At 41.6% G+C, this 27,606-nt stretch overlaps 2 protein-coding genes and 1 pseudogene across 2 annotated transcripts; all 3 read right to left on the minus strand.

Annotated features, from left to right (window-relative positions):
- Nucleotides 1-548: 548 nt before the first annotated feature.
- LOC116894404 (keratin-associated protein 8-1) lies at nucleotides 549-734 on the minus strand. Its single transcript, XM_032896110.1, has one exon. The coding sequence runs from the start codon at nucleotides 732-734 to the stop codon at nucleotides 549-551; it is 186 nt and encodes a 61-aa protein (XP_032752001.1).
- A 3,841-nt stretch (nucleotides 735-4,575) lies between these two features.
- On the minus strand, nucleotides 4,576-20,368 carry LOC116893351 (annotated as a pseudogene).
- Nucleotides 20,369-22,420: 2,052 nt separating this feature from the next.
- LOC116894405 (keratin-associated protein 7-1) lies at nucleotides 22,421-23,039 on the minus strand. The gene has a single exon (XM_032896112.1). The coding sequence runs from the start codon at nucleotides 22,994-22,996 to the stop codon at nucleotides 22,733-22,735; it is 264 nt and encodes an 87-aa protein (XP_032752003.1). The 5' UTR covers nucleotides 22,997-23,039; the 3' UTR covers nucleotides 22,421-22,732.
- Nucleotides 23,040-27,606: the final 4,567 nt, after the last annotated feature.

Genomic DNA, 27,606 nt, shown 5'->3' on the forward strand with positions numbered 1-27,606 from the left:
TCACAACATAAGAAAAGCCCAGTGAAGCAACTCTTTTTGGGAATAGTAACCACCCTCTTGCCAATTTATCACACAAGATCAAGGATTATTTGCCTCTTCACAACTCCTAAGGCTAAGTCATTAAAATTAAACCTGCTTCCCTTCCCCACTGAATGTATCAGAAAATATGCACATACCAAGAAAGGAAACTCCACTCAAGGAATGAAATGCTGTGCAAGCTCAGACAAATTTATTGAGAATTTGACAGACACGTCCACACCTTCACCATGACAGGGAATCATGAGAGTCTTGACATACTCAAAAGCAACACGTGCTACAGTGGTTGCCAAGCTTCTGGAAAAGTCCCAATAGAAAGCATCCAGGAAAGGCAGAGTAAGGCATCAACTAGATGTTCAGTTCCTTTGTTGGAGACTCAGTTGTAAGATCTGGCAAAGCGGCTTCTTGGGAGAGGTTGATGAGCAAAGGATAAAAGGAGGTGAAGCTGGAACCGGGAGGCACCATGGAGCCTTCATGAAGAGATGGATCTGTGCCTAGGGGATCACAGCAAATCAGTAGAGAGCATATGGCCAGTATCTTCTGTAAGCCCCACAGCCATTGTAGCCGTAGCCAAGGCCATAGCCAACTGGAGAGTAGGTGCTACCATAGCCACAGCCAACACTGTAGCCCAGTGGGTAGCCGTAGCTGCCCCAGTAGCATCCTGGGAAGACAGAGCCCTCAAAGTCGGTGTAGTACATGATGTCAGGAGTGGAAGGCTTAGGTAGGAGAGGAGTGAGTGTGATGGATTCTGTAGGCTCAGATGGCCTTTATATACCCTGACTGAGAGGTGTGGCTTAAGAAAACACAGGGCCCTCATTTTCATTCTTGAGACCAATTTGCACTACACAAAGCTCGTTAATTTGCCATGCTCTTGCCTAAGAGTCTATGAGAAAGCTCTTTGTGATACAATGCAAGGAGACGATTCCATCAAACAAGTTATGTGCCTTCCAAAATGGGTTATTACAGGGACTTCAAAAGCGCTTGGTCTCGCAGACCCTATATATAATTTCAGTTAGCAGGCTTTGTAACGCCAAGAAAGAGTCCGATGTTGTTAGATCTAATCCAGTCATCACCTGCTCTGAATTTACACAAGCACAGTTAGAATTCAGTAGATGTGTGTTGGACACTTTAAGTCAAATAGTAAAGCTATGAGTTTGTCTCAGAATCAGTGTCTCTCTTACCATTTGCTGGATTTAAGAATTCTTCCTTTATTGACTTTTTTTTTAGTGTGTAAGATACTTACCACAGACCTCCCCCATTTATAAGCTAATCTGTGCGGGAAACTAACCTGTGTGGAAAAGTTAATTGGTTAGACCCCCATTAGAATCATATCTAGTAGTACATGTCTGTACATGTCTATACCACCCCTGCAATTAAAAAAATCTGTGACATCAAAGTATCGTTTGTTGATGAATCCCAATGCTAATGTCATTCCAGTCTGATTTGTTGATCTAATACACTATTTCAGGCAATATTTAAAGTAGCAACATGGCAAAAAAACAATAAAAATGATAGAAATCTTTATCCTAAAATGAAGACTACTCTTCTATTAGATCAAGTGAGAGCATTTTATCTGAAAAATATGATAATTTTTATGATGCGTCAAATGATACTATGAACTCATCATCATACTTTTTAAAAAGCCATAAACTGAACATCTTTTGAATTTCAAGTAATTGTTAGATGCTAGAGATTGTAAAAGTGAGTGAGAAATGGTAGCTACCTTGGAAATGATCAATGAGTGAAATACATGTTATCCGTTTCATTTTTAGAATGATTATTTGCCCTAGAATGGGAAGCCTAGACCAGTCTCCTTTGAGTGGAGATTTAGTACACAAATAGGAATTGGAGGATGATTAGAGTTATCAAAACTGTCTTGGACCATATATGATGTAACATCATTCTCCCAAAACCTTCAGGGAGCCTTCCTTTCATGGAATTTTATATGAGACTTACAAAAGTACCACAGATGAGGGCACATGGCATGAAATAGAAAACAAAGTATGATCAAGCCAGACAATACAAACCAGAAACCTGTTACGGACCAGCCCTCAGACTTTACTTAACATCCCAGACGTGATTTTATTCTATCAACAGCCAAGGGGGCATAGGTTGATTCCAAGGACAAAATGAGCCTCTGAGAAACTCAAAGCTATGCCAGTGTTCTAACCACTAATTGTTTAATTACAGCAAAAACAATTCTGAAAACACAGAGTTGCCCCACCACCCCGCTTCATAAACAGGGTGCTCCTATGCTGATTCAGAACTTAAAATTGAAACTCTTCATGTGATGTACTACCAAAGGGGGCCAGAAAATTGCCCTTAGCTTCATTCATAAAGGTAAAGATACTAGAATACATTCCCTAAAATCCTTGGAATGAGTTATAATACATTGCAACCATCATCATGTTGTTTCATCAAATAACAAAAATACAGGTATGCTTGGGATGGAATAAAATCAAACGAAATATATTGTATAACAGAAAAAAAGATTTGGATCAATGCCAAGGTTCAATCATAAAGGCCTTATTAAATAAATTCCTCTCCCACCCCCCACTCCCCATCTAATCTGGCGCATGCTGATTTCTGCCATTGCTGATTTCTTGCCAGCTTTGTGTGTGAGTGACAGTGGGGAGTGAAGAATTTATATATGCCATCCTTTTAAACAAGCATAACCCCTTTTAATAGAAAATAGCCTGGATTCTATTCACAATTCATACAGAAAATATGCATAGAGAAATTTTCAGGAAAACCCATTGTTTCTCAACAAGCCATTTTGAAAAATAATGGCCTACTAAACCTCGATTGAATATATGAAAGCCTTTTTTCTAATATATGATTCTCAAAGAGGATCCAGGTTCCACGGTCTGATCTTTGGACATGTTGGGAGCCTTCCTCATGAAAAGGGAAACAATATAAATGCAAAATCAGTGCAAAGGTAAAACACAATTTAATTAATTAATTAACTAATTAATTAAATACTGTTTTTACTACTTAGCTGCCTGAGAAACTTCTATATTTCCCATAAACAAACTTCTGGCACTGTCACTTCAAGCTGTTCCCTCTATCATCCCGAACTGGATGTGACAACAGAGATGCACCCTGGGATATAATCTTTAGCCATGAACGCTCACAATGCCTAGTCCAGATGAATTGGCAGAGTCGTGGAGAGGAGAATTTCTGGAAGCTGTGCCTTTATGGAGTAGCATTGTTGGATACAGAAGTGGCTGAGAACCAAAGTAACCTAACCCATCTATTCCAAGTTAAGTGTGTCTGTACTTTAATTTCTGCCTACTCAGACCCTGAAAGACATCTCTCTGGACTTTATCATGGCGTCCACTGAGTTGTAGAAAACTTCTGAAGGAATCTGAACCAGTCAGCACTAACCCAAACCAAGGATAGCTCAAATGTCTCCCCTGCACCCCCTTCCCAACATGTCACATCAAGTCCCAGGAAGAGAAAAGCATATAGTCACATACGGAATGACAATATTTGAGAGGTGGTTGCTGGACAGTCATTTGCAAGCTCGGGGTGTTTTTCTCATTCAATGCCCTTCCTAAGTGTTGTACAATTAACAGTTGTATTTCATTTTTATTTCTTGTCTTCTATTTAAGTTAACTTTAATATGTGTAAAGATAAAGTGGGAGAAATCCTGTTTCTTGATTCTCTGCAAAGGAAAAAGAAATGTGCACTAATTTCAGAAGTCCCAGCAGCTTCAGGTGTAAAGCCTCTATCTAGTTCCCTAATTCACTAAACATGCTCAACAAGTAGAAGGGGCTGTTTATATTTTTGCTGTGTTTGTTTATATTCTTCTGAAGGAATCTGAACCAGTCAGCACTAACCCAAACCAAGGATAGCTCAAATGTCTCCCCTGCACCCCCTTCCCAACATGTCACATCAGGTCTCAGGAAGAGAAAAGCATATAGTCACATACGGAATGACAATATTTGAGAGGGGTGTTAGGAATCAAGGCTCTGATCCTGACCATTCTAGACAAGTGCTACCATGGGGCTACGCCGCGAGACCACTAATGAGATTCAATACAACAGTGTTCATCCTAGAATACAAAATTATCTTTCAATAAGCAAAGGTGTATTTTAAAAGTTGTAAACTGAATATTTCTTGAGTTCCAGGTAATCATTAGATGCTGGAAATTGTAAAATATGGTGAAAATGATAACTACAGTTGAAATGATCAATGAATCATTCACAAATGATCAATGAAATGCATGTTATGTGTCCTACTCTAAAAGGGCCAAAGGAGAGAAGGTACAATTCCACCTAAAGAAGTGGGGGCTGACCAGCAAAGCTCCATCATGGAAGGAATAGATGCACTGATTTTATCTTGAAAATTCACATTTTACTACTGAACACTGGTAAAGGAAACAGTTGGGTCTGTTGTAATAAAAAAAAAAAAAAAGTAATTAAGAGCAAATTCCCTAAGGAATTTGCCTTCCAGGAATCACTTGTGGTTCAATGGACTCTTGGATGTAGAAGAATGAATGAAAGGCAGTGATGTCAGAAAGGACTACTTTGACCGTCATCTCCACATGACAAAGCCATTACACTCATGGAGTCTTAGCGATGGTGATGCATTGCACAAGATCAGGCCAATAAACACTTCAATATGTTCGTGTTCAAAGTTCCTATCTCTAGTTGAGGAGCTATTGAGAGTTTATGGCACTAGGGAAAAAGGAGGGTTTTTTGAGGTAGGAGGGGGGATTTTGTCCCTGGTCAGTTGGCCACTCTCCAGTGGATGACCCTGTACATGGGCAACACAAACTATATTGAATGAGTTATAAAAACATACACTAATAACATCTCTAAAGAGGACATAAAATTACTTTTTTCAGTCTGCTACCCACAGCCAAAATGTTTAGACAACAAACCTTTATTATTATATAACAAACCTTATTATACAACACACACACATAGTTTAAAAGATTTCAATACAAGTAACATGGAAAACCAATGGCAGAGCATCATATTACTGCCTTTTCCCCATCACCATTCATGCATACATACATAAATACATACATACACACACACACACACACAAACACACAACAACAACAACAACAACAATGACAACAACGACCAAATCGGCTATCCATGAATTGTATTAGGATCACTTGGGAGACCATTTAAGAAGCTTTAGCAACATGTTGGAGACAAAACCCTGAGGGTAATGAGGGGAAATGATTTGAAACACCCATAATGTTACAAAATCATCAAAGATTCTGACTATATTCTAATTATCTGTCCTTATGCCCAGAGATGAGTGTAGTCCCAATCCCTCATCTGTCTTTACAACAGAGAACATTACAGAAAAAAACACAACCAATGACAATGCAGAGTTGCGGAGCCCAGCTCAATTTATACATCTATAACACAATTCCTAAACCTAAGACTCAAGAACTGTTTTGGAAGATGAGGAAGGAAGACCGTAAAAGCCGGAGGATCAGGGAATGTGCTGTGAGAGTGTGTCTTCTAGCAATGTCAGAAGCTCACCAGTATGACTGTCTAAACATGAGCTAAACAGGAACTGCATAAATTGATGTACTAATGTGGAAAGAGGAAGCTCATGAGACCTCTACACTACACAAAGAACTACAGGGAACTAAAGAGTCCTGAGAATGGGAGAAATAGAAATAGTCTTCCTCTGGGAAGAGCACACAATCGGTTATTCAATACCAAATGCTCATCCCTGAAAATGTATACAAATAAGTAACATTAGACATATATATATATATATATATATATATATATATATATATATATAGAGAGAGAGAGAGAGAGAGAGAGAGAGAGAGGTCTATCACAACTATTAAAGAAAATAGGGCCATGAATTAGAAAGAGAGCAAGGGGATATTCAGGGGAGGTTGGAGAGAGGAAAGGGGAATGATATAATTATATTATAATCACAAAATCCAAAAAAATAACTATTTAAAGTAAAGACAACAGCATTATTTTGCTCATACCATACCATCCCCTAGACATGTATAATTCAAGACTGGGAGATAACTTCCAAGTGTGTGGGGACTCTTCACAAGAAAATAGATAAAGTAAATCCACAGGTTCTATAGCCTTTCAAAGGGCTTGCTGGAGTTGTAACTCATGCAAATCACCAAGGAGACATCCACAAACAGCTGGGAACAAGAAAGGCAGGAACTGTGGAAATCAGCCACATGGCAGAATCCACTGAGGCCCCAGGGACCTGCTTTCCAGTGACCTTAGCAGCCCTCCCCAGTTGGTAAGTCCAAATCATCTGTGGCCAAGAAATGCTCACAAAAAATAAAAATGCTAAGGGGAGTTCTTCCAGCCTAAATCAAAGGATAATAATTACAAATATGAAAACCTATGAAAGTACAGACTACCTGGTAAAACACAGCACACTGTTTAACTCAGAGCACTCTAGTATTACAAGTGTGGTGAAGTTGTAACTCTGGGGTGGAAGTTAGAAGATAAAAAACCATTAAAAAGAACTGCCACATAATTTGTAGTGGTTATACACTATGAAAAGTTGTAAATATTTACATCAAAAAACATAAAAGTAGGAGAGGAAAAAACGCCCAAGCATTTGTGTGTAAGATCAAAGTTTGGAGGCCACTTAAAATAGTTTTTTGTATGTAACCCTCCTGACACTAAAGAGTATCTACAGTGCTTATGGAAACCAGAAGGGGAAAAAAATGAATCAACACAGAAAAGTATTAGCTGACAAAAAACAAAGCCAGAAATAAAAACAAAAATGTATAAAGCTGCCAGGGAACAGCTCGTAAACGGCGACTTACCAATTATATAAATGTTGAAGTCCAGTCAAAAGGCATTGAGAAGCTGAACGAATACCAAACAAGACCCAAGTGTTCTCGGTCTGCACGAGAATCTCTTCACTTTTCGGGACACAGTTGGACTGAAAGTTAAGAGATGATGGAAGGAGTTACACAATTGGAGAGCAAAAGGAAGTGGAAAGAGACCCACATTTATCACATCAAACATTCTTCAAAAACTGTGACATGAAAGGGCGTCCATTGTGTTAATAAAGAGGAAATTGATCAAGAAAATTAACCCTTGTTAACATGTCTGTACGCAACATCAGAGCTCTTAATTATATAAAGCAAATGTTAGCAAATCCAAAGGGAGAAATGGGCAGCAATACAACCACAGAAGACTTTAATATCTCAACTCAACAACCAGCAGGTCATTCAGATAGAAAACCGGTGAGGACACACTGGCTCTGGACCCCCCTTTAGACCAAATGGTTGAACAGACATGATCTGAACTTCATTTAGCAGCAGCCAAACAGAAATTCCTCTCAAGCACACCCAGGGCGTTCTCCAGGGTAAGTCATCTGCTAGGACACAGGGACTGTGGGGTGACTGAAGTGATATGAGTTAATCTTTTTATCTGTGGTAGTATGAAACTGGGCATTGACAATTGAAGAAATTAAAAATTTACAAATAGGACGAAATTAAGTTCAGCCTTCTCCACTCAGACAGTGAACCAGAAACAGTAATATATGAAACACATATATGAAATGCAACCAAAGGAGTAATAAGAGAAAACATTTCTAGAAATAAACTCTACATTACACCTCTAGCCCACTGCCATCTGACCCAGGTGGACAGAGAACCTCTGAAATCACCCCTGCCTAGTGTCACAGGGTCCAAATGGGCAAACCATGCCTGAGACAACCCCAGACAACCAGAGGCCCCAGGCACCAGTAAGATGAGCAAGTAAGTGGTGACCCTGCCTCAGAGATGGAAGAGAAAGGGAAGCAGAAAGATATGTGCACAATAAAGAGAAGACCTGGAATTGCAGAGTCAAGGGTATTAGGGAACAGCCTGATGTGAGTAGCCAGGAAATGCCACCTAAGTCCATGGTGAGGTCCTGACCCATACTGCTGCTGAGGGCTATGTCTGGGTTTGTGGCCCTATAGCAATGGGGTCTATTACCACCAAAGACCAGGCAGATGTCCCTGGTCTGGGGCCATGATGATGTCTGAGAGCTGTGCAGAGCTGGCCCCACCCCTTTTCTGGGCATTATAGAAGAGCTGGCCCCAAAGACCTGAGAGGAGGAGAGCTGGGTCTGCCCCTGAACAGCAATCAGGAGAATAGGCCCTGCCGTTGGCCCAGGAAGCAGAGTAGAGCTGGCCCTGGTTGTGGGGCTTTCCGGAGAGTTGGCCCTGCCCCTAATCTGCCCACCATTCAGTGGCATGGTCAAGGGAAAGATGCTCTCACCCCTCTTTGCTTTTTGCCATCTGCAGCAGGTGGGGAGCTGGCCCTGGGTTCTTAAGAGTGAGGGAGCTGGCCCTGGCCTTCACTGACTATAGCACTCTGGAGAGTGGGCCTTGCACCTCGATTGGGCAGCACAGCAGAGCTACTGGCATGGGGTGAGTGAATAAGCCTTGAGGTTGTGAGCACTGCAGAAGAACTCACCCTGGTGGTGAGGGTGTAGGGAATCTGGTGGGATGGCCAACTCAACTAACACCCAGACCCAGATCCAGGGCTTTGAGTTCACCCAACCCAAAATGCACACCATCTATGAACTGCTGGAGCACACAAAGGAACCATTCCTGGAGATCCAAACCTGCAGGCCCTCCATGACACAGGGAAGTAGCAAGATATCTGAGAGGAGTCCTGGTGAGGACCCAGTATTGATACTGCAACAGAAGTCACAGACTGATGACTCATTGCAATGAACTTCTGCAAGAAGTGTGCGCAAAAGGGTGTACTGTAGGACACACTGTCACACACTACAGCTTCCTCAGTGAGATTTGTTTTTCTCTCAAGGGGGAGGTTGCAAGGGTGGAGGGTGGGGGTTACTAAGAAACAGGAGATGAGTGGGATTGGGTTGCGTCCTGTGAAAGTACCAATAAAAAGTTAAATATTAAAAAAAAAGTACAAACCAATCAACCACATATTTCAAAGAATCAGAACAATTAAACAATGCCCAAAGTTGGTAGAAGAGAGAAAGCAAAAGTAACAATTAGAGGATCAATAGACAAAGTCATCTAGAAAGAGCAACACAATGGCTTGTCCAGACAATAAGATAGAAGATTTACATAAAATGAGGAACAAAAGAAAAGTTATTATCACTGATAATACAGATCCTAAATATAGAACCCTAAAAACCACTATGATCAAGTCAAAAGATTAGGTATTCTGAAAGAAAATAGGTTAATTCCTATAGCATGTAACCTACCAAAAATAGGAAAGAAAGATCAAATATGAGCAAGTCAATAATGACCAATGAGAGTGAATCATAGTGAAATATCTGCCCCCCCAAAAAAATATTAAATATGGAGGAAGATGACGTCACTGTTGAATGGAGGAACAACTGACAACCATGTTTCTCAAACTCTTCCTGAGGCTGAAGTAGCAGGAATGCTTCCAAGCTCACTCATCAAATCCAACATCATCCTGAGCAGGAAGCCGGGCAAAGCTCCACACACCATGAGAATTATAAACCCATGAGTATAGATGCAAATCTATTCAGTAAGATCCTAGCAGATTCAGTTCAGTGGCTTTATAAGGGCACCATAAACCATAGGATAAAAATGGCTCCCCTTAGGGGTTGGGGATTTGCTCAGTGGTAGAGCGCTTGCCTAGGAAGCGCAAGGTCCTGGGTTCGGGTCCCCAGCCCCGGAAAAAAAAAAAAAAAAAAAAAAAAAAGAAAAAAAATGGCTCCCCTTAGACAAATCAATAAATGCAATGCAGGCCCTTAATAAAGTGAAGGACTCAAGTCTCTCGGCTGTCGGAACAGATGTTGAGAGTAAATCAGACAGCATTCAACAGCTTTTCTTGGGAAAAGGAATGCACCTGAATGAAACAGAAAATAAATTAACTGCGTTCGGAGAAAACAAAAGTATATCTGTAATACCCACAATTCTCGGAATAAAGATTGTATCTTCATTTTTATGATTATGTAAAAGCCTCCAATTCATACTACTTCAGATTCCTTGTGTTTGAGTGAGGTGGGGTGCCAGGTGCCTTTAATCCCAGCATTCAGAGAAGCAGAGGCAGGGGGTTCCCTGTGAGTTGGAAGCCACCTGGTTTGCATAGTGAGTTCCAGCCAGGCAGGCCTACACGGTAAGCCCTTATCTCAAAACAGAGAACAAAACAAAACAAAGATTCTCTGTGTGTTACTCTTTCTGACTTAGCAAGTATCTGCTCATTTTCAAGATTCAGCACATGGTGCTTGCTCTGCATGAAACGGTTTTTACCTCTGCAAACTTCAAATACCAGCCAATTCACAAGAGTGAATGAGGGGGCTATGCCTTCCCATCCCCCTCGTCTAACATTTACATATAGTCTCATGTCAGCCAGCCATCTTTCTCACACCAGTTACTTATCACAGCCACCATTTAAGCGGTTCTGATGTGCCTAAGAGCTCTCTGCTTGTTTCCGTGGGAACAAAAGTGATGTTTTTAATTACATGGGTTTCCCACATCTGGATTTCTACGATGCAGGTTTTCATATACATTACTTGAATTAATTCTTGAAAGAACAGTCTAGGCCTAAGTTGGACACTCACTTGCAGCAAGAATGCTGGCAAATTACATTTTAGGGCTCAAGTTTCTCAACTGCAAAATGAGATGAGCTGGCCTCCTGGGACTTCTCACTCTGCACCTTAGGAGTCTCCCATCACAGTCCCAGCTAAGCCAAGGTCACAATTCAACCTTCTGTTTTTATAAGTTGTTCACTTAGGCATGTCACTGTGGGATGCTCTTCCAAGCACCTCATTACAATCCTGCTAAGATCCACTAATGAACTCCCACCTCCCGTTCCTTTAAAAGAGAAAGCAGAGATATGAACAGCAGAGGGGAATTGCTGAATGCATATTACGCTCATCATGGTGCCAGAGCTCCATAATTGTCTGAAACGTTAACCTGTATGAGAATCCCCAAGATGCTCTTTGGGATGAATACTTCTCAATTCCGGTTCTGTGTGTTGTGCTTCCATGGTTGGGGGTAGGGACAAGAAAACCTCCATCATTAGGGAGACCAGGTGATTCCCATGAAAGTGGCACACGGTTATACCTAGAGTGATACACAGTTCCCTGTAGTAAGGTATCTGAGGACAACTATTCTAACAACATAGAAAATAGTGAGGAACTAGAGAGGGACCCAGTCACAGCCAGGCTTTATAAGCAGAGGTGATTTGATCTGCTATAAGCAAGTTGGCCCTTCTCCAGATGTTTACAATGCTGAGAGGCATTTTGTCATGCCTGAAAGAAAGGAGGAGTGTGTTACTTAGAAAGCAATAGATAGAAGCTAGAGACCCTGAAAACCATCCCAAAATGTGCAGGGCCACTCTCCTCAACAAGAATTATCTGCTTCAAATATTGGTAGAGCTAAAGTCAAGGCGCCATCAAGTCAAATGTAGCTGCCATGTCAGGAATGGTTCTACAGCCCTGTTATCCCAGCATTTGGGAGGTAAAAGCAAGAGCTCCAGGTGACAAAAGTTATCCTTTGGTTTACAGCAAGTTCAAGGACAGTTTGAGCTACAGTGATCCTCTTCTCTCTCTCTCTCTCTCTCTCTCTCTCTCTCTCTCTCTCTCTCTCTCTCTCTCTCTCTGTGTGTGTGTGTGTGTATGCCTCTCTCTCTCTCTCTCTGTGTATGTGTGTGTGTGTGTGTGTGTGTGTGTGTGTGTGTGTGTTTTACATGATACTATGAATATTGGGCCATATGCCAAAAATATGTCACTTGATAACATCAAACTGCTGACTAAGCCTAGGTGCTAACCTAAGACATCATTTCAACACCTTGAAATGCTACCTCAGTGCCTCAGGGCTAACCACATTTGGTGAGACAAGTTCATTAATTATCAAGCATGAGTTTCATTAGTAAGGCTTACTATTTGATGTAGAACTTGTGTGGTTTTCTAAAGAAATAGCACAATACCACAACAATGCCTGGGTGTGAAATAGGCTCCCTGACTCCTGCAGACAAAAACCTCACGTGTGATTCATACCAACATGAAAAGGGTACTGCCAGGAAAACACAGCTTCTCTTTTGGGGACCATAAGCTTTTCATCATGAGTAGGCTAAGATGGTCTCTCTTCTAACTCATTCTACTCTTTGAATTGGGAGAGCCCTGGTCTGCTTACACAACATAAAAGTAGCATGAAGCCAAACACCTAAAGGAATGTAAATGTGTTGGTTAGTGGGGAGCAGTTCCTTCAAACATTCTAAGACAGGCCCAGCCTCACTGCTGAATGAAGTTTGACATTGACTAATCATTCATTGGCCTCTGGACCACATGTGGAGTATTCCACTCATGATCCTTGAGATGAGGACCATATTCTCCCCAAACAGTGCAGTGGAAAGACCCATCCACTGCCATTGGCAATCCTTTATGGTCTTTACTGGCCAAAGTGCATGATGAAATTTAATATAGATCTTAACTTTAAAACTAAGACCATAACTAGTATGCCGAACCGTCCTATTCCATTTGAGAATGCCGTGGTTGGGAAGTCATTAAGCTAGTGCAGTGTTACCGTGCAAGCTTGAAGACTGAGGTTAGCCCCAAAATCCATGTTAAAAGTGCTCGTGCTTGTCATCACAGAACTGGGGACATGACTAGACAGGTGGAACCCCAGACTTCATTACACAGCCATCCCAGACTACTTAACAAATTCCAATGAGTCTTTTACAAAACAAAAGGAAGAATGTCCCCGAGGATTGGCAACTCAGGTTGACTTTGACCTCTGACCTACACACACCTACACACACACACACACACACACACACACACACACACACACACACACACCAAAGTAAAGACTTAACAGTTCTAAAAGTGCATCCTACTGCCTTGAACCTAGAAGCTTCCAACCAGAAACAGTAAGGTGTACATGCAGAAGACATTCTTTAGACAGGAGAATGATTAGAAAGACAGAAAAAACAATAAACTGTATAAAATAGATCAAATTGCATTCTCAAGGTAATGTCAGAAGGCGCAGAGACAAGACGCTACAATAAAAATTGGTGTGTAAGAAATAACAGCACACTCTCAGCGACAACAATATTTAATGCACTTGGAGACATTGTAGAATACCCAAAGAGCTTCCTGCCTAGGAAGCCTTAGAACCAAGAGAATTTCCCTTTATTTAACACACGGCTCTCCTGCTCCAATTATAACTGGTATTCTTATACTCTCCTGGGAAATAAATCACATGATCCAGTTTTCCCATAATAGCAGTGAAAAGAGAAGAAAGTTATAATAGAAATAATTTTTGAGAAGAAAACTTCCTTTTTGGTGAGGATGGTAATGCTCTCACTGGCAGTTTAGGAGTCAACAATGAGAGGCATCTTCCTCTCCTGCCTGTGGGATGAAATCAGTAAGACAGGACTGGTGCTCAAACCTTATGTGCACACAGATCACCTGAGACTCTTATTAAAGTCGCAAGTCCAATTTGACAGCAGAGGCTCCCAAGATGCTGCACTGGGTAAGCTTCCCAGTGATGTCTGTGTTTCTTGTCTGTAGACTAAATTTTAAGTAAGTAGCAATGGATTTGACTTTTTCTACAAAATTGCAAATAATTTAATTACTTCAGCTGATATTTAATAAGGGTGTAAAAAATGGTGCTAAATGTAACACAGTGCTTATCCTGGAGAAATTTACAAAATGAACAAAAACATTGAGAAAATCGGAGCTGTCCATTAATGAAGGCACTGGTGGCAGGGTTGGGGAATCACTAACAACCCAGAAAGACTGATGGTCAAATAAGGTGTCCATTCCTTTCTTCCCAAGCACAACCTTTCGAAATTTCTTCCCGACCCAACAACTGCAAGTCAAATGAGGTCACTATGAGACAGTGAGGATCAGAGTCTCCACTCCCTTCCTCCTATTCACAGCCTCAGAACTCAAATGAGACCAGGTCACCTGGAGGCAATGGGAACAAGCATGCTAATCCCCTTCCCATAAACAGCCTTTAGAACTCCAAATCAGATGAGGTCAATCGAGGATGATAAGATAGTAACACAACCCTTGCAAGGACCATTTCATAATCGTGTCTGAAAACAAACAGAAGGAAGGACATTACCCAGTGAGCTTAGCAATGATTACAACAATTACATCGTGAGCTTTGTTCGAGCTCTTAAGTAAAACTTATCAACACAAGCAGTTATGGTCTCAAGCTCCCTTCCAAACAGTACCTGAGGTAGGCATAGTAATGGTCTTTCAGAGGAGCAAGGACTCTAATCCCTGAGATCTACAATGTGCTGGACACACAAGAGAAGATAAGGTTGGCAATAAGCTGGCCTTGAGGTGGGAGGTTTTTGTATTTTGTCTTAGTTGTCCCTGATGCAGTAACAAGAACCTTTCTAAGTGGGAGAGAAAGCCAGGGAAACTAGTGCTGGAATCTTGGAGTGATTTACAGCTGTCTTTGAAGAATGAGGGTGTACAAGCTAAGAATGGTGGGTTTCCTATAGAAATTTGAAACTCACCAACTGTCTTCTAGGAACTCTGGAATGAATGTTAACTTTCCATGACTTTATCTCTGAGCCCAGGAAGAGCCACTTTCAACTCCCAACCTCTAGAGCAGTGAGAAGATGAACGTATGTTGCCTTAAGCTGCTGAATCTGTGGTAGTTACAAGAGAAATATACAACTACTATAGTCTCTAATGCAAATAATTCTCCTACTTCCCTCAGTGCCTTCCAGAACACCCAATCCAAGACCAAACTCTGTAACAATCCCTAGAGACACCTTCTGGTGAGATGCCCTGCAGTTTCCAATGTCATGGAGTCATAGGGCAACAAGTTAAGAGATCTAACTTCACTGAGTAAAAGTATATTCCTGCAGTTGGTGGAAGATACTTCAGTGGAGATCCCGTCAATGCAATGGAACAATATTAATAAACTGAGTCATATCTTCTAAAGTAGAACAGGAAAGGTTACTAGAAGTTGAGTAAGACTTCCTGAAGGCTCTGTAGGAGTTTTCTAGAAGAGAGTAGAAGAGAACAAAGAGTTATGAAACTCCCCTCTTATCTGAGGGGAACTGAGCCTAGAGAAAAGAGTGGGCTTCTGTGCACTTCTGACTGCTCCTTTTTCAGAGGACTATGAGGAAAATTTTATATTCCTAAACAACTTATGAGAGCTAGCTACATTTTACTTATACATTTAGCTTGTTTTGTGTATCTATGGAAGAAGGATTAAAGACTAGCAGGTAGAATAGATCTATACCTAAGATAAGGATACACCAAGAAATGATGAAGCATGAATTGAGGCAGAAACATTAGGAACAAAGATTTAATGTCATTTCTTAGACATAATGAAAAAGAAATACCATAGGACTTGGCACTGAGATTTAAAATGGAAACTAATAATTACTTAATCTTTTTTAAGCATGTGACCATTCTGAAAGATCTTGTTAATGTCAGTTATGAATCAATTGGCAAGCCCATAGCTAATGTTTTTTCTTTTCTTGTCAATGGCAAGCCGGTCAGCATGTGCAGCACCAGAAAGACTTCTTCATCTTGGTACTATCAGTTCAAGACTCGTTTTCCCATTTGCTAAATATTTACCCATTGGGACAAATTAATCTCTAGCAACGTTGTCAACTGAAACCAGTCTCTCCCAAGATATTTGTCAGATTTAAATAAAATTCTATTCACACATTTTATAAGCTGTTACTGACTAGGACGAATTGCAGTGACTGTACCAGTCGAGGGGGTGGACTTCTGCATGATGGAAAGGAGGAAACAGAAAAGAAGGAAAGGCTGCAGAGCTTTTCTCCCTTAGCATTTGCATGGCATCTCCAGATACTAAGAGAGGTTGTCCTTGGGGAAGAGGTCATTGGGTCAGTTCCAGCTTGATTCCTTCAAGTCCTGTTTTCAACGTGTGCAGTGTCCTCAGCAATTGGGCCCTCGCCTTTACATTTTGGGATGTAGTCATATGAAATACCTATATTGATTCTGGAATCTTGTGGAGTCCCTTGACCAAGAACTAAAAGAGAGGACTCCCATATCTGGCACCAAATTTTTTGTTAGATGGTCTATAGCTTTGGGAAGAGCATTATCACCACAAATGGATTAACTTCATTTAAACCATTTAATGCATATAGTATAACTATTTTTAAGTAAAAATATACTGTTTCCTTGTGGCTCTTTCAAACATCCGTGGTGTTATTTATCCCTCTTGCTTCCCACTCCCTTCAGGTATTACCCCCTCTTCTTTTTTTCCCAGTTAAAGTCTTCAAAGTTTTTCATATTTATCCATCCTAAGAGTGCAAAAATCAAAGAATTATATAAAGACCCCATTATAAAGTGGGCTATAGATTTGCACATAGAGTTCCAAATAAAAATGTCTAAGAAATGACTTTTTAATGCTGAAAATCCTTAGCAATTAGGGAAATGCAAATTAAATTAATTAATTAAGATAGATAGCCAAGATAAAGAAAAAGACTGACAAGGCACACTGGTTCCAATGTGGGGTAAGGGAAACTTTGATTGGATATTAGTGGGAATGCAGACTGGTGCAGCCACTATGCAGATCAGGGTGGAAATCTTTCAGAAACCTAAAGTAGATCCCCATTTAACCCAGCTATTTCACTCTTTGGAATCTGCTCAGAGGAACTGACATCTGACTGCACAGTTGCTCAGCCATACTCATTGCAGCTCTAGTCATGATAGCTATGAAAAGAAAACAACCCGGATGCCCTTCAATGAATGGCTTAATGATGAAAATGTGGTACACACACATAACGGAATTCCATTCAACTGTAAAGATGCAGTTAAGTAGATGGGACTAGAAAATATACTAATTTAACCCAGACCCAGAAAAACAAATGTCACATGTTCTCTTATAAGTGTGGATCTTAGCTCTGACTCTTTAGATTTAAATAAGTGACTTGGCATAATCAAAGAAACTAGGAAGGTAAGGGGAGACCACAATGGGATGGAAGACCTCTAGAAGAAGGGTAGTAAGACACGGGTGCTATGAGGAGAGAAATACGATGGAGGGGAGGGGACAGCTTTAACTGAGAGAGCAATGGAGACTACTAAAGAAATCCATTGATTTTATCAAACCGAAGATAATAATGGATGGTGTGGCCTTCCCAAGGTGATTTACCTACGTCTCTGGAAACATCAGACAGATTGTAAGAACCAAAGAACCACACTGTCTGCTACCAAGCACTGTCTTCTCTATGAGAGGAAAGCCACGCCCATGAAATACCAACACCATGGTTACCCAGGAAGACCTATGTCATAACAACACCAAGTCATATGCCAGTATGGATGGGGGGTGGAAATCTCACAAGGCCCCACCCTTAGATGAGAGCTATGGACAGCTAATGACTGCTGAGAGAGGGACGACCATAATCAATTATCCAGGAGCAAGTTGTCAGCCCCAAGCATACATATATGTATTATAAATATGCATATATGTAACTATTTAACATTAAACAGTTAAAAAGACATGAGAGAGAGAGAGAGAGAGAGAGAGAGAGAGAGAGAGAGAGAGAACATAAAGAGAGGAGTAAGCAAATGTTTCCTTCAAATTCTGAGGAAAATAGTAATACAGACACTAGGACTAGATCAGAAACATGGACAAGGTAGCAAAAAAAAAAATCAGCTAAAGACTGGAAGACTGGGAATGAAAATTAACAGGGTCACTAGTGACCTGTGCTTTACAGCCTGGTCTATTGTTTAGACTAAAGCTTGGTCTCTATCACGTTAAAGTGGATCCTGCTTGTCAGTGAACTCTGTTCAATGCGTAGCCTTGCAGAGCATCTTAAGAGCAGGCCATGATAAATGGACGATTATCTACAATTGTAAGACTGTGGTAGCTTACATTGTGATGTCAATGAGAATACTCAACAATGACAGTGCGGCAATGCAAACACTTAACATGGATATAGTTCATGTTTCCCAAATTCATTCTCACAAAGGAACTCAGGATTCTGGGAAACCCTATACACACAACCACAAAAAAAAAAAAAAAAAAAGTCCGAGAAGAGTTCTTGGACTAGTTTGTTGAACTGCAAAGAAGTGAAACCATCTAATATGGACATAGGCCATTTCACAAGACATAGGAGCCGGTATGGGCTTTACCTCCATGTCCAGAATACTCTGAATAGTACATTCAACAACAATATTAACTAATGTAAACAATTAAGTAAAATAAGAAACTATGAACCAGTGTCAATATTTGTTGAAATAAAAAAAAATAAGCAAATGCAACAAATGAAGAAGAAAAGCACAATACTAAATGGTAAATGCAATAAGACTTTTAAAAAAAATGTTATTTCTAAATAGGGAAATGACTTTACAGGGGAGAAACTTAGAGATGAACTGATATTATCAACCAAATCTGCATAAGCCAACACAGTCCAGCTCTGGTGAGGAGCACTGAGGTCACAGCTTCACTTCTTTGGTTCTGCAAGATGCACCACATGACTCAGTAGCAAGGAAAGCCAAGAACTTTCAACAGAGCATTTGGTCCATAGTCTTCAATTTGACTGATGCCAAGAAACATAAAGGCTGAGGATTGATCCAGACTGAAGAACACTAAAGAGACATACATTATACATGTTTGGGCCCTGAGGGGAAAGGGAGCTACCAGCGTCAATTCCAGACAACTGACTGAAAGTTTCTCAGTGAATGTGCACTGTGGGTTGGGTGGGGGAGAACAACAGCAAAAGACCTTGCCTCAGTGCAAACTGTAGAGTGACTGACATACTTTGAAGGAGACTATTAATGCCCTTTACTATTAAATCGTGGATTTAACACCCTTTTAATGGCTTTCATATTAAATAGTGAACAACTAGGGAGACTGTGTTTTATCTCATTGCCCCTAGAACTTAGAGTGGTGCCCAGTGTTGTCATGGCATAGTGAGTGTCTACCAACTGAAGGGATTCCCTCTTGAAGACATTCAGCTTCCAAGTCAGGCTCTACCTGTGGAATGGTTACATAGTTTCAAAGGACTAAACACAGTGCCCAGAGCCAATACTTTTTTTTTATTATCAATCATTCCATTCATTTACATCTCAAATAATATCCCTTTCCCAGTTATCCCTACACAACCCGTCATACCACATCAACCCTCTACACCCTACCCTTTGCCTCTAGGAAAGTGCTCTCCCATCCACCCACCCATTTCCCCCTGTGCTGGGGCATCAAAACTCCACAGGACCAAGGAGTTTTGGTGCCCCTCCCATTGCTGTCAGGCAAGACCATCCTCTGCTACCTATGTATCTAGAGTCCTGGGGTTCTCCCTGTACACTCCTTGATTAGTAGTCTAGTCCCTGAGAGCACTGGGTGGTTCAGTCAGCCAGCATTGTTCTTCCTATGGGGTTCAATCCCCCTCTGTTCCTCCAGTCCTTCTGCCACCTCCCCCAGCAGGGTGTCCACGCTCAGTCTGATGGTTGGAACCAAACATCTGCATCTGCATTGGTCAGGTGCTGGCAGAACTTCCCAGGGAGCAGTCACACCAGTTCCTGTCAGCAAGCACCTCTTGGAAACAGCAACAGTGTCAGGCGAGGTGTCTGCAGGTGGGATGGATCCCCAGGTGGGGCAGTCCCAGGTCAGCCCTTCCTTCAGTCTCTGCTCCATTTTTTATCCCTGCCTTTCCTTTGGGCAGGAACATGTCTGGGTTAAAAACTTTGAGGCGGGTGGGTGGGCCTATCCCTCGACTGGAAGCCATGCCTACCTACTGAAGGTGGTCTCTTCAGGTTTTATCTCCCATTCATTGCTCCTTTTGGCTAATGTCATCTCCATTGGAGGCAATACTCCTCCTGCCCCTCTAACAGATCTTGCCTCAAGTTTATTTGTAAAAACAGCATAGGACACTGGTCATCTGCAAATAGCATGTAGGTAGGTGTGTCACAGCCGTCCGTCTTCACACTGGCAGGAGCCTTTTCTGTGCAGCCTTCACAGGGGCCTGGGCACCTTTGGGAGCCTGAGCTGGAGCTGAAGCCTGGACCTTAGCTGGAGCTTTGGCCTCTGTCATGGTTTGAACCTTGGGCTTTGGTTGGCAGAGTCTACAACCCTTGGCCGTGTAGCTTCAAATCCTCTTCCCAAGCTTGGGGTGAGCAATGAAAGCCAGACGGCTGAGTTTGCAGCTGGGGCCTTTTGGCATCTTGGGCTTGACGGCCTGAGGCTTCACAAGGGCCTTGATGGCCTCTGCTCGAGCACTCACTGCCTTTGCATTGTTGGCCTGCATCTTCTTCAGGCCTTTCTTGTTCTGCTTCTTGGCAAAGCACATGTTCCTCAGGAACTTGTCAACCTCCCTAAGAGATTTGTATCTTTGTGACTGGGATTTCTTGATGCCATTCCTGTGCCATTTGATGGACTAGTTGTGTGTGGTGTGGTTCTTAGATTTGGCCATGTCTGTACTGTAACCAGCAGCTCCTGCAGCACCTGGGACCAGAAGACACAGCCAATACTTCTTAATGCATGAGTATATGAGATTTTTTATGGTCTATACCATATTTACTCTTATAAAGCAGAAACCCAGAGCAAATACTTCTTCATGCATGAGTATAGGAGATTTATAATGGACCATACCACATTTACTCTCATAAAGCAGAAATTTAACAAGTTCAGTCCATGAACAATTAATCGAGCATATTCTTAGAGTAAGAGTATAACAAACACTTGACATATGAATGAATGGTTCTCAGCTCAGAACCTAACCTGAGAACAGGACAGGGAATGGATTGCCAGTGTACCCCTCACTCCATCTCGAGTGCTCTTGATGGTACCCATCATTCCAGAGAAAAGACTTCATTTTTCTTACTAGATATCCGTATAATTAGAGGTGAAGAAGTCAGAGAAAATGAAACCCACCTACTGAAAAGGGGGAAGTACACCATATGAGTTCAATAGTTAGCCTCACTTTATCGTTAACACCTTAGGAGTTTCTAAGCTGAATCCAGTTAATTGTAATTAACTCCTCAATCTGCGGTCTTTGGGTCTCACAAAAGCAAACAGTACAGATATTAAGAGAATGATCACTCTGCACTGAACTATTTGTCTAATTAAAAGTAACAACTGCCGGTTGTTTGGACTAAGTCTGGGACAGTTCACTCTTCTACATTTATTTGCATTTGCTCTTTAAAGTTTCACACAATGTGTTTTTATCATAGTCTTTGTCCCCTCTCCCTTTTGCACCCTTGTTTGTTTGTTTTTTGTTTGTTTGTTTGTTTGTTTTGAGTCCTTCAAGGCCAGTTTGTGCTGCCCAAATATTCTTAGATGTGTTATCTTCCACAGTTGTGTGGTCAACTGACCAGGGGTGACACTCTTAGGGGAGACATCCTCTTCCCTCTCCCAACAGCTGACAATTGTCAATATCCTTACAGCCTAGGTGAGATTGTGTGACCAGCCCTTATCTACATGCAGAGACCTTCTCTGGCTTGGGCTTTAACAGGCATTTCACACACTGCCACAACCACTGTGAATACATATGTGCAGCTGCCCCATTCTGCCCACAAGACACTGTTTCCTGATAGCCAGCAGCTGCTTCCGGCTCTTACATTCATTCTGTCTTCTCTTCTGCAATGGTCTCCCGAGCCTCAGACGGACAGAGGAGGTGCTGCCTGTGTGTTCTTCGATGCCTAAGCATCTTTCTTTTATTCTCTGCATCTCGGCTAGTTGTGGGTCTCTGTGTTAATCATCATCTGTTATGAGTACGAGCTTCTCAGATAAGTGTTGAGGGATGCATTGATCTGTGGGTATAATAATATCATTAGCATTTGGTTTTATGTTAAATACAATTAGTAAAATAATGCTAGGTTCTCCTCCAGGGAGTTTGGCCCAATAATAGTGCCAGGTATGAGTTTCTTGATCTTGTGGAGTGGGTCTTAAGTTCGGTCAGAGAGTGACTCTTATTTCCTTGATAGTCATACCACTTTTACACTGGTGGCCTGGTGGCCTTGTTTCATACACACACACACACACACACACACACACACACACACACACATGCGCACGCGCGCACAAACATGAATAAATAAGGCAACAATGCCCCACCTAGCCAATGCCCGTGACCATCCTTGACACTAGAGGCTAAAAGATAAAAAGCCAAGAGCAAGGAACTGGTTGCTTCCTTTGGAGTTCCTGGCCAGTGAGGACCCAACAACATTAAGGTTAGTACCATTGTTCTTGGTTACCTTCCAGAACGTGATGCTAAGACCCTATTGCCGAAGACACCCTATACTTGGGTCACAGAACGTGGAGAAATCAAGCTGGGACCGACCTGGAAGCTTCACCCCTGCTTGCTAGCTTGCACAGTGCTGGAAGGTGCTATGCACACTGCTGGAGGAGAGCACTGATCCTCAGCCATACCCACTGTGGACTGTAGTTAAGATCAGCCATTGGGGATTGAAAGTGGTTGATGAATTCAAGAGCGGACAAAACAAAAGAGCAGAACAAATGTATGTATAATGCATGAAACAAATTTATTGGAAGACTAGCACTAAGACCCTGCCCACACACCCCAACTGGAAATACATTTATGTTGATGTAGTTTCCAGCCTCTCATGAAAGAGCGCGTCTTGCTTCTCTTAGCTGTAGATGAGTTTCAGCTCGGAGATGGGCTCCCGCTCAGCATTACTGAAGAACCAGACCACAGTGTTTTGTGTCTGTGTCTTGCAAGCGCAGTGGGAGGCTGGGAGGCAGACATTGCTTTTCAGGTTGTTTCTTGGGACGGTAGCTGGTTGAGGGTCCTGTAGTCTCCAGAGCCGTTGGTCCATCAGTAGGTGCTGTAGCCGAAGCCAGAGCCAGAGCCCCAGGGCCTGTAAAAGCTGCTGCCATAGCAACAGCCTGGATTCTGGAAGTTACTAACGCCACCATAGCAGAAGTTGCGGGAGCTGTAGATGGTTCCACAGCCATGGTTCAGGGGGGAGCCCAAAGGCACGACACAGTTCAGGGGGGTGGCTCTGTAGGTTCCGTGGAAGTTGGTTCCATAGCAAGGATACCCTGGGAAGTAGTTTCCACAGCAGAAAAAGCGAGTCATGGTGGCAGGTGTGGAGAGGGAGTGGATAAGTTGTATAGACAGTGAAGAACAAGTGACCCAGGTGTGAATGAAGCATCTCCCCCGTGCTCCCCTTTTTATACCTTGAGCTGGTGGACAGGACACACCAGTCACTGCATGCCTGCCCACAAATTTGCATAAGTAAACCTATTATGAAATGTGCATAAAGAAACCCACAGACTCTTTGCCCACATTTTTGTTAGCTTTTCTGTTTACAAAGGAATGTGTGCTATCTTCAAAGCCGGTGACCATCCTTGACACACCAAGGAATGCTTTTCATAGGTGCCCCATGCTTTAACTACTGTTCTGATTGCATCATCCGAGGCTCTAAATCTTCTGCCTAGAAACTCCTCCCAGTTGACATTACAAGGCTAAACGAGGCTAAAATGCTTGGTCAAGAACATAAACACCCAAACCAGGACATAACCACTCTCTGAGACCTTTTACTCTTGGGTAAAAAATCATTCTAAAACACTAGGCAAAAACACTATAGACCTTACGAATTTCACTTCCTGTATCATTCCAAAATACTGGCACTTGAGAGAAGAGTTTATTTGGTGGTGGGGGACATCGTTTAGAGCCTGTAGTGGCTGCAGAATGGTGTGAATACATTAGATATTACTGAACCATTGGCTTTTAAAGTGCTTGCTTTGTATAAATTCATCTCGATACTTTTTTTTTCAAGAGCACTACTATAAAAAAATCATCTGACCAGTTCTTTTTAAAATGGCATGAAGTTGGAAGGGAGATGGAAAATACATTGGTGAAGGGGTGGAGGAGGGAGAGGGAGAGACACAGTGTAGATGTGTATTAATTTTTAATTAAAAATGAACAAATCTTTTCACAGAGGCTATAAGAGCACCATATAATATGATAGCTCATGGAAAAAAAAACTACCAGTAATTTTTATTTGTCTCCTTTATGAGCATCTTCCTTGTTAACACATATTTATTTTTTTATGGAGAACATACAATCTTTACTTGTAAATCTTAATCATTGCCAAACTATCTTGTTGTGGTAGCGGTGTGCTGGAACCGAGTGGAATAGGGCCCATTTCAAAGTCAAGCTGTACACATTTGGTTCTAAGTGGCTGCTAGTAAACCAAGCCTGAAAGCCATGACCCAGTTAAAAAAAAATACAAGTATTCCTGAATGTAGAATATCCCCTTCTGTCCCCCAATGTGTTTTGAGCAATCTTCCTTGTGTTGAGGGAAATCACACCAAATTTGAATTTAAAATGCTAAATCTGTACGAAATTAAACAGTTAATAAACAGCCATCCTCCTGTGTGAATAGAAGTCTGTATTCATTAAAAAGAAAAGTAGCAAATTTAGCTGGGCTTTATGGTATACCAACAATCCTAGCACTTCAGAGTTCAAAGCCAACATCAGTTACACAGTGAGGCCCTGCACAGAAACCATGTTTTATGGATATAAACAGGCAAAATGAAGTATTCCCACCAGAATTGATTTACTGAGATTCTTTCTTGGGTTCTATCTACAGAACATCTTCTAAGTGGATATCACTTCATAAAGTTACTAAATTTGTGAGTGTTTGTATTTACAGAAGATAAGAAACAAAACCATCTTTGAATTCATTTTTAGGAAAAAGAATTTCATCTCACACCAGTGAGAATGGCTAAGATCAAAAACTCAGGTGACAGCAAATGCTGGCGAGGATCGGAGAAAGAGGAACACTCCTCCATTGTTGGTGGGGTTGCAGACTGGTACAACCATTCTGGAAATCAGTCTGGAGGTTTCTCAGAAAATTGGACATTGAACTGCCTGAGGATCCAGCTATACCTCTCTTGGGCATATACCCAAAAGATGCCCCAACATATAAAAGAGACACGTGCTCCACTATGTTCATCGCAGCCTTATTTATAATAGCCAGAAGCTGGAAAGAACCCAGATGCCCTTCAACAGAGGAATGGATACAGAAAATGTGGTACATCTACACAATGGAATATTACTCAGCTATAAAAAAACAACGAAAGTTTATGAAATTGCAGGCAAATGGTTGGAACTGGAAAATATCATCCTGGAGCTAACCTAAATCACAGAAAGACATACATGGTATCCACTCATTGATAAGTGGCTATTAGCCCAAATGCCTGAATTACCTTAGATGCCTAGAACAGATGAAACTCAAGACGGATGATCAAAATGTGAATGCTTCCTCCTTCTTTAAAGGGGAACAAGAATACCCTTGGCAGGGAAGAGAGAGGCAAAGATTAAAACAGAGACTGAAGGAACACCCATTCAGAGCCTGCCCCACATGTGGCCCATACATATACAGCCATCCAATTAGACAAGATGGATGAAGCAAGAAGTGCAAAGGCCGACAGGAGCCGGATGTAGATCGATCCTGAGAGACACAAATAGAACAGCAAAAAGAGGCGAATGTCAGCAAACCACTGAACTGAGAATAGGACCCCGTTGAAGGAATCAGAGAAAGAACTGGAAGAGCTTTGAAGGGGCTCGAGACCCCATATGACAACAATGCCAAGCAACCAGAGCTTCCAGGGACTAAGCCACTACCTAAAGACTATACATGGACTGACCCTGGACTCTGACCTCATAGGTAGCAATGAATATCTAGTAAGAGCACCAGTGGAAGGGGGAGCCCTGGGTCCTGCTAAGACTGAACCACAGTGAACTAGATTGTCGGGGGAGGGGCAATGGGGGGAGGGTGGGAGGGAACACCCATAAGGAAGGGGAGGGGGGGGGATGTTTGGTTCGAAACCGGGAAAGGGAATAACACTCAAATGTATATAAGAAATATTCAAATTAATTTAAAAAAAATAATAATATATTTCAACATACTAATTTATTCTAATATACAAATTACCTCACTTGGACTTACAGGAAAACCAAATACTATTGTCTGTTAAAGGAACATAGCAATAAACGGACTCCTTATGACATTCTGTTATACCCATAAATAATGTCTCACTCAGCTATCATAAGCTTCCTCCTGCAGCAGATGGGAACTTATACAGAGATCCACAATGGACAAGTGCAGAGAGTAAGAGACCTTGGAACATCCAGTCCTAAATGGAATGTCTTCATCAAGCCCCTCCCCTCAGAGTTCAAGGAGCCATGCTGAAGAGGAGACAGAAAGAGTGTAGGAGGCATAAGGCATGGGGAGCACTAAGAACAAAAGACCCTCTAAATTAACAAGGTCAATATACATATGAACTCAAAGAAACTGAAGCAGTGTGTACAGAACCGAGCTCAGTCTCAGCACTGAGGGCAAGAAATGAACACAAGCTCCCATCCCTAATGGAGAAGCTATCACCAACTGAAAACTGCTTACACAAAAGAAGAAAAGAAAGATTATTCATAAATAGAAAATAGATAGATAGATGATAGATAGATAGATTGATTGGTTGATTGATTGATAGATGATAGAAAGATAGATGATAGAGATAGATAGATAGATAGATAGATAGATAGATAGATAGATAGATAGATAGATAGATAGACAGACAGACAGACAGACAGACAGACAGATTGTTTCTCCAATGGAGTCACACTGAGTATACAAACTATATATTTAAGGGCAAGCCCCATGCTCAGCAATATAGCTCAATGGTATTTTTGGAGGTTTTTGTGTCTCATGCTCTATCTGTGCATGTTTTACCTTATTGGTCTTTTGCTTATGTATCATGGCTTCCAATTTAGTGTTTTTATGCTGGGGGAGGGTATTTGTGTGTGTGTGTGTGTGTGTGTGTGTGTGTGTGTGTGTGGCAGGGGGTGTCTCATGATTTTTATTTTGTTTTATGATTTATTTTATTTATGATTTATTCTCCTTTGTTTGTATGATACTTTTATTTGCCAGTTTGTTTTCTAAAGAGAAAGAGAGAGAAGGCATAGAGTTGGAAAGTAGGGAAGTGAGGAGAATCTGGGAGGAGATAAAATGGGAAAACTATGGCTAGAATACATTGTATGAAGGATGAGAATTCTATGGACTCTACATCAGATAATACAGGAAACTTGAGGTGTTTTTGAGTACGCAAGGGCAGTAGTAACTAAAACTGACCTGTGACTATTGGGTAGTTCCTTCTGCCAGATCACTGAAGCCTGCAATTTAGATATAGTGCCACAAGATGGCAGGAGCATTTTGCTTAGAGAGTCTGCCCTCAGGGGTTAGGGTTCTCTGACAGAAACAGGCGAAGTCTCCTATGTAGGCAATCCAGGATTCCAGGAGCTCTTCTTCCAACCAGTGTTATGAGATTTTGGAAGTAATTGCTCTTAAAACCTCAGATGATTTTCATGAATAAAACCATTCTCATGAGCTCAGGGTCAATCTTTGCAGGGGCGTTAAGCAAGCATCCTTGCTTGGCTACTGCGTGAGACTGCCCTGAGCTGTGTTTCCCCCAGGGGAAAGAATGTTACAAGTGTGTTGCATGTATCCTGGTTCCTTCAACTCAGGGTAATAAGGATTAAAAAAAATGCAGATTCCTCATTTGTCTTTCTCATTCCGTCTGCTCTCTGCCTCCTGTCTGATTGGAAATGGAGGGTGAACTAATGACACTCCAGGTATCTCCCCAGAGAAAAATCCCCCTCAATGGACTGTTTATGTTAATCCA

This window comes from Rattus rattus, chromosome 2 (assembly GCF_011064425.1).
Source record: "Rattus rattus isolate New Zealand chromosome 2, Rrattus_CSIRO_v1, whole genome shotgun sequence".
In the NCBI taxonomy this organism is placed as follows: Eukaryota; Metazoa; Chordata; class Mammalia; order Rodentia; family Muridae; genus Rattus; species Rattus rattus.

Excerpts from the sequence above, each read along its gene's own strand:
- LOC116894404 (XM_032896110.1), bottom strand. The coding sequence starts at position 734 with ATGTACTACACCGACTTTGAGGGCTCTGTCTTCCCAGGATGCTACTGG.
- LOC116894405 (XM_032896112.1), bottom strand. The coding sequence starts at position 22,996 with ATGACTCGCTTTTTCTGCTGTGGAAACTACTTCCCAGGGTATCCTTGC.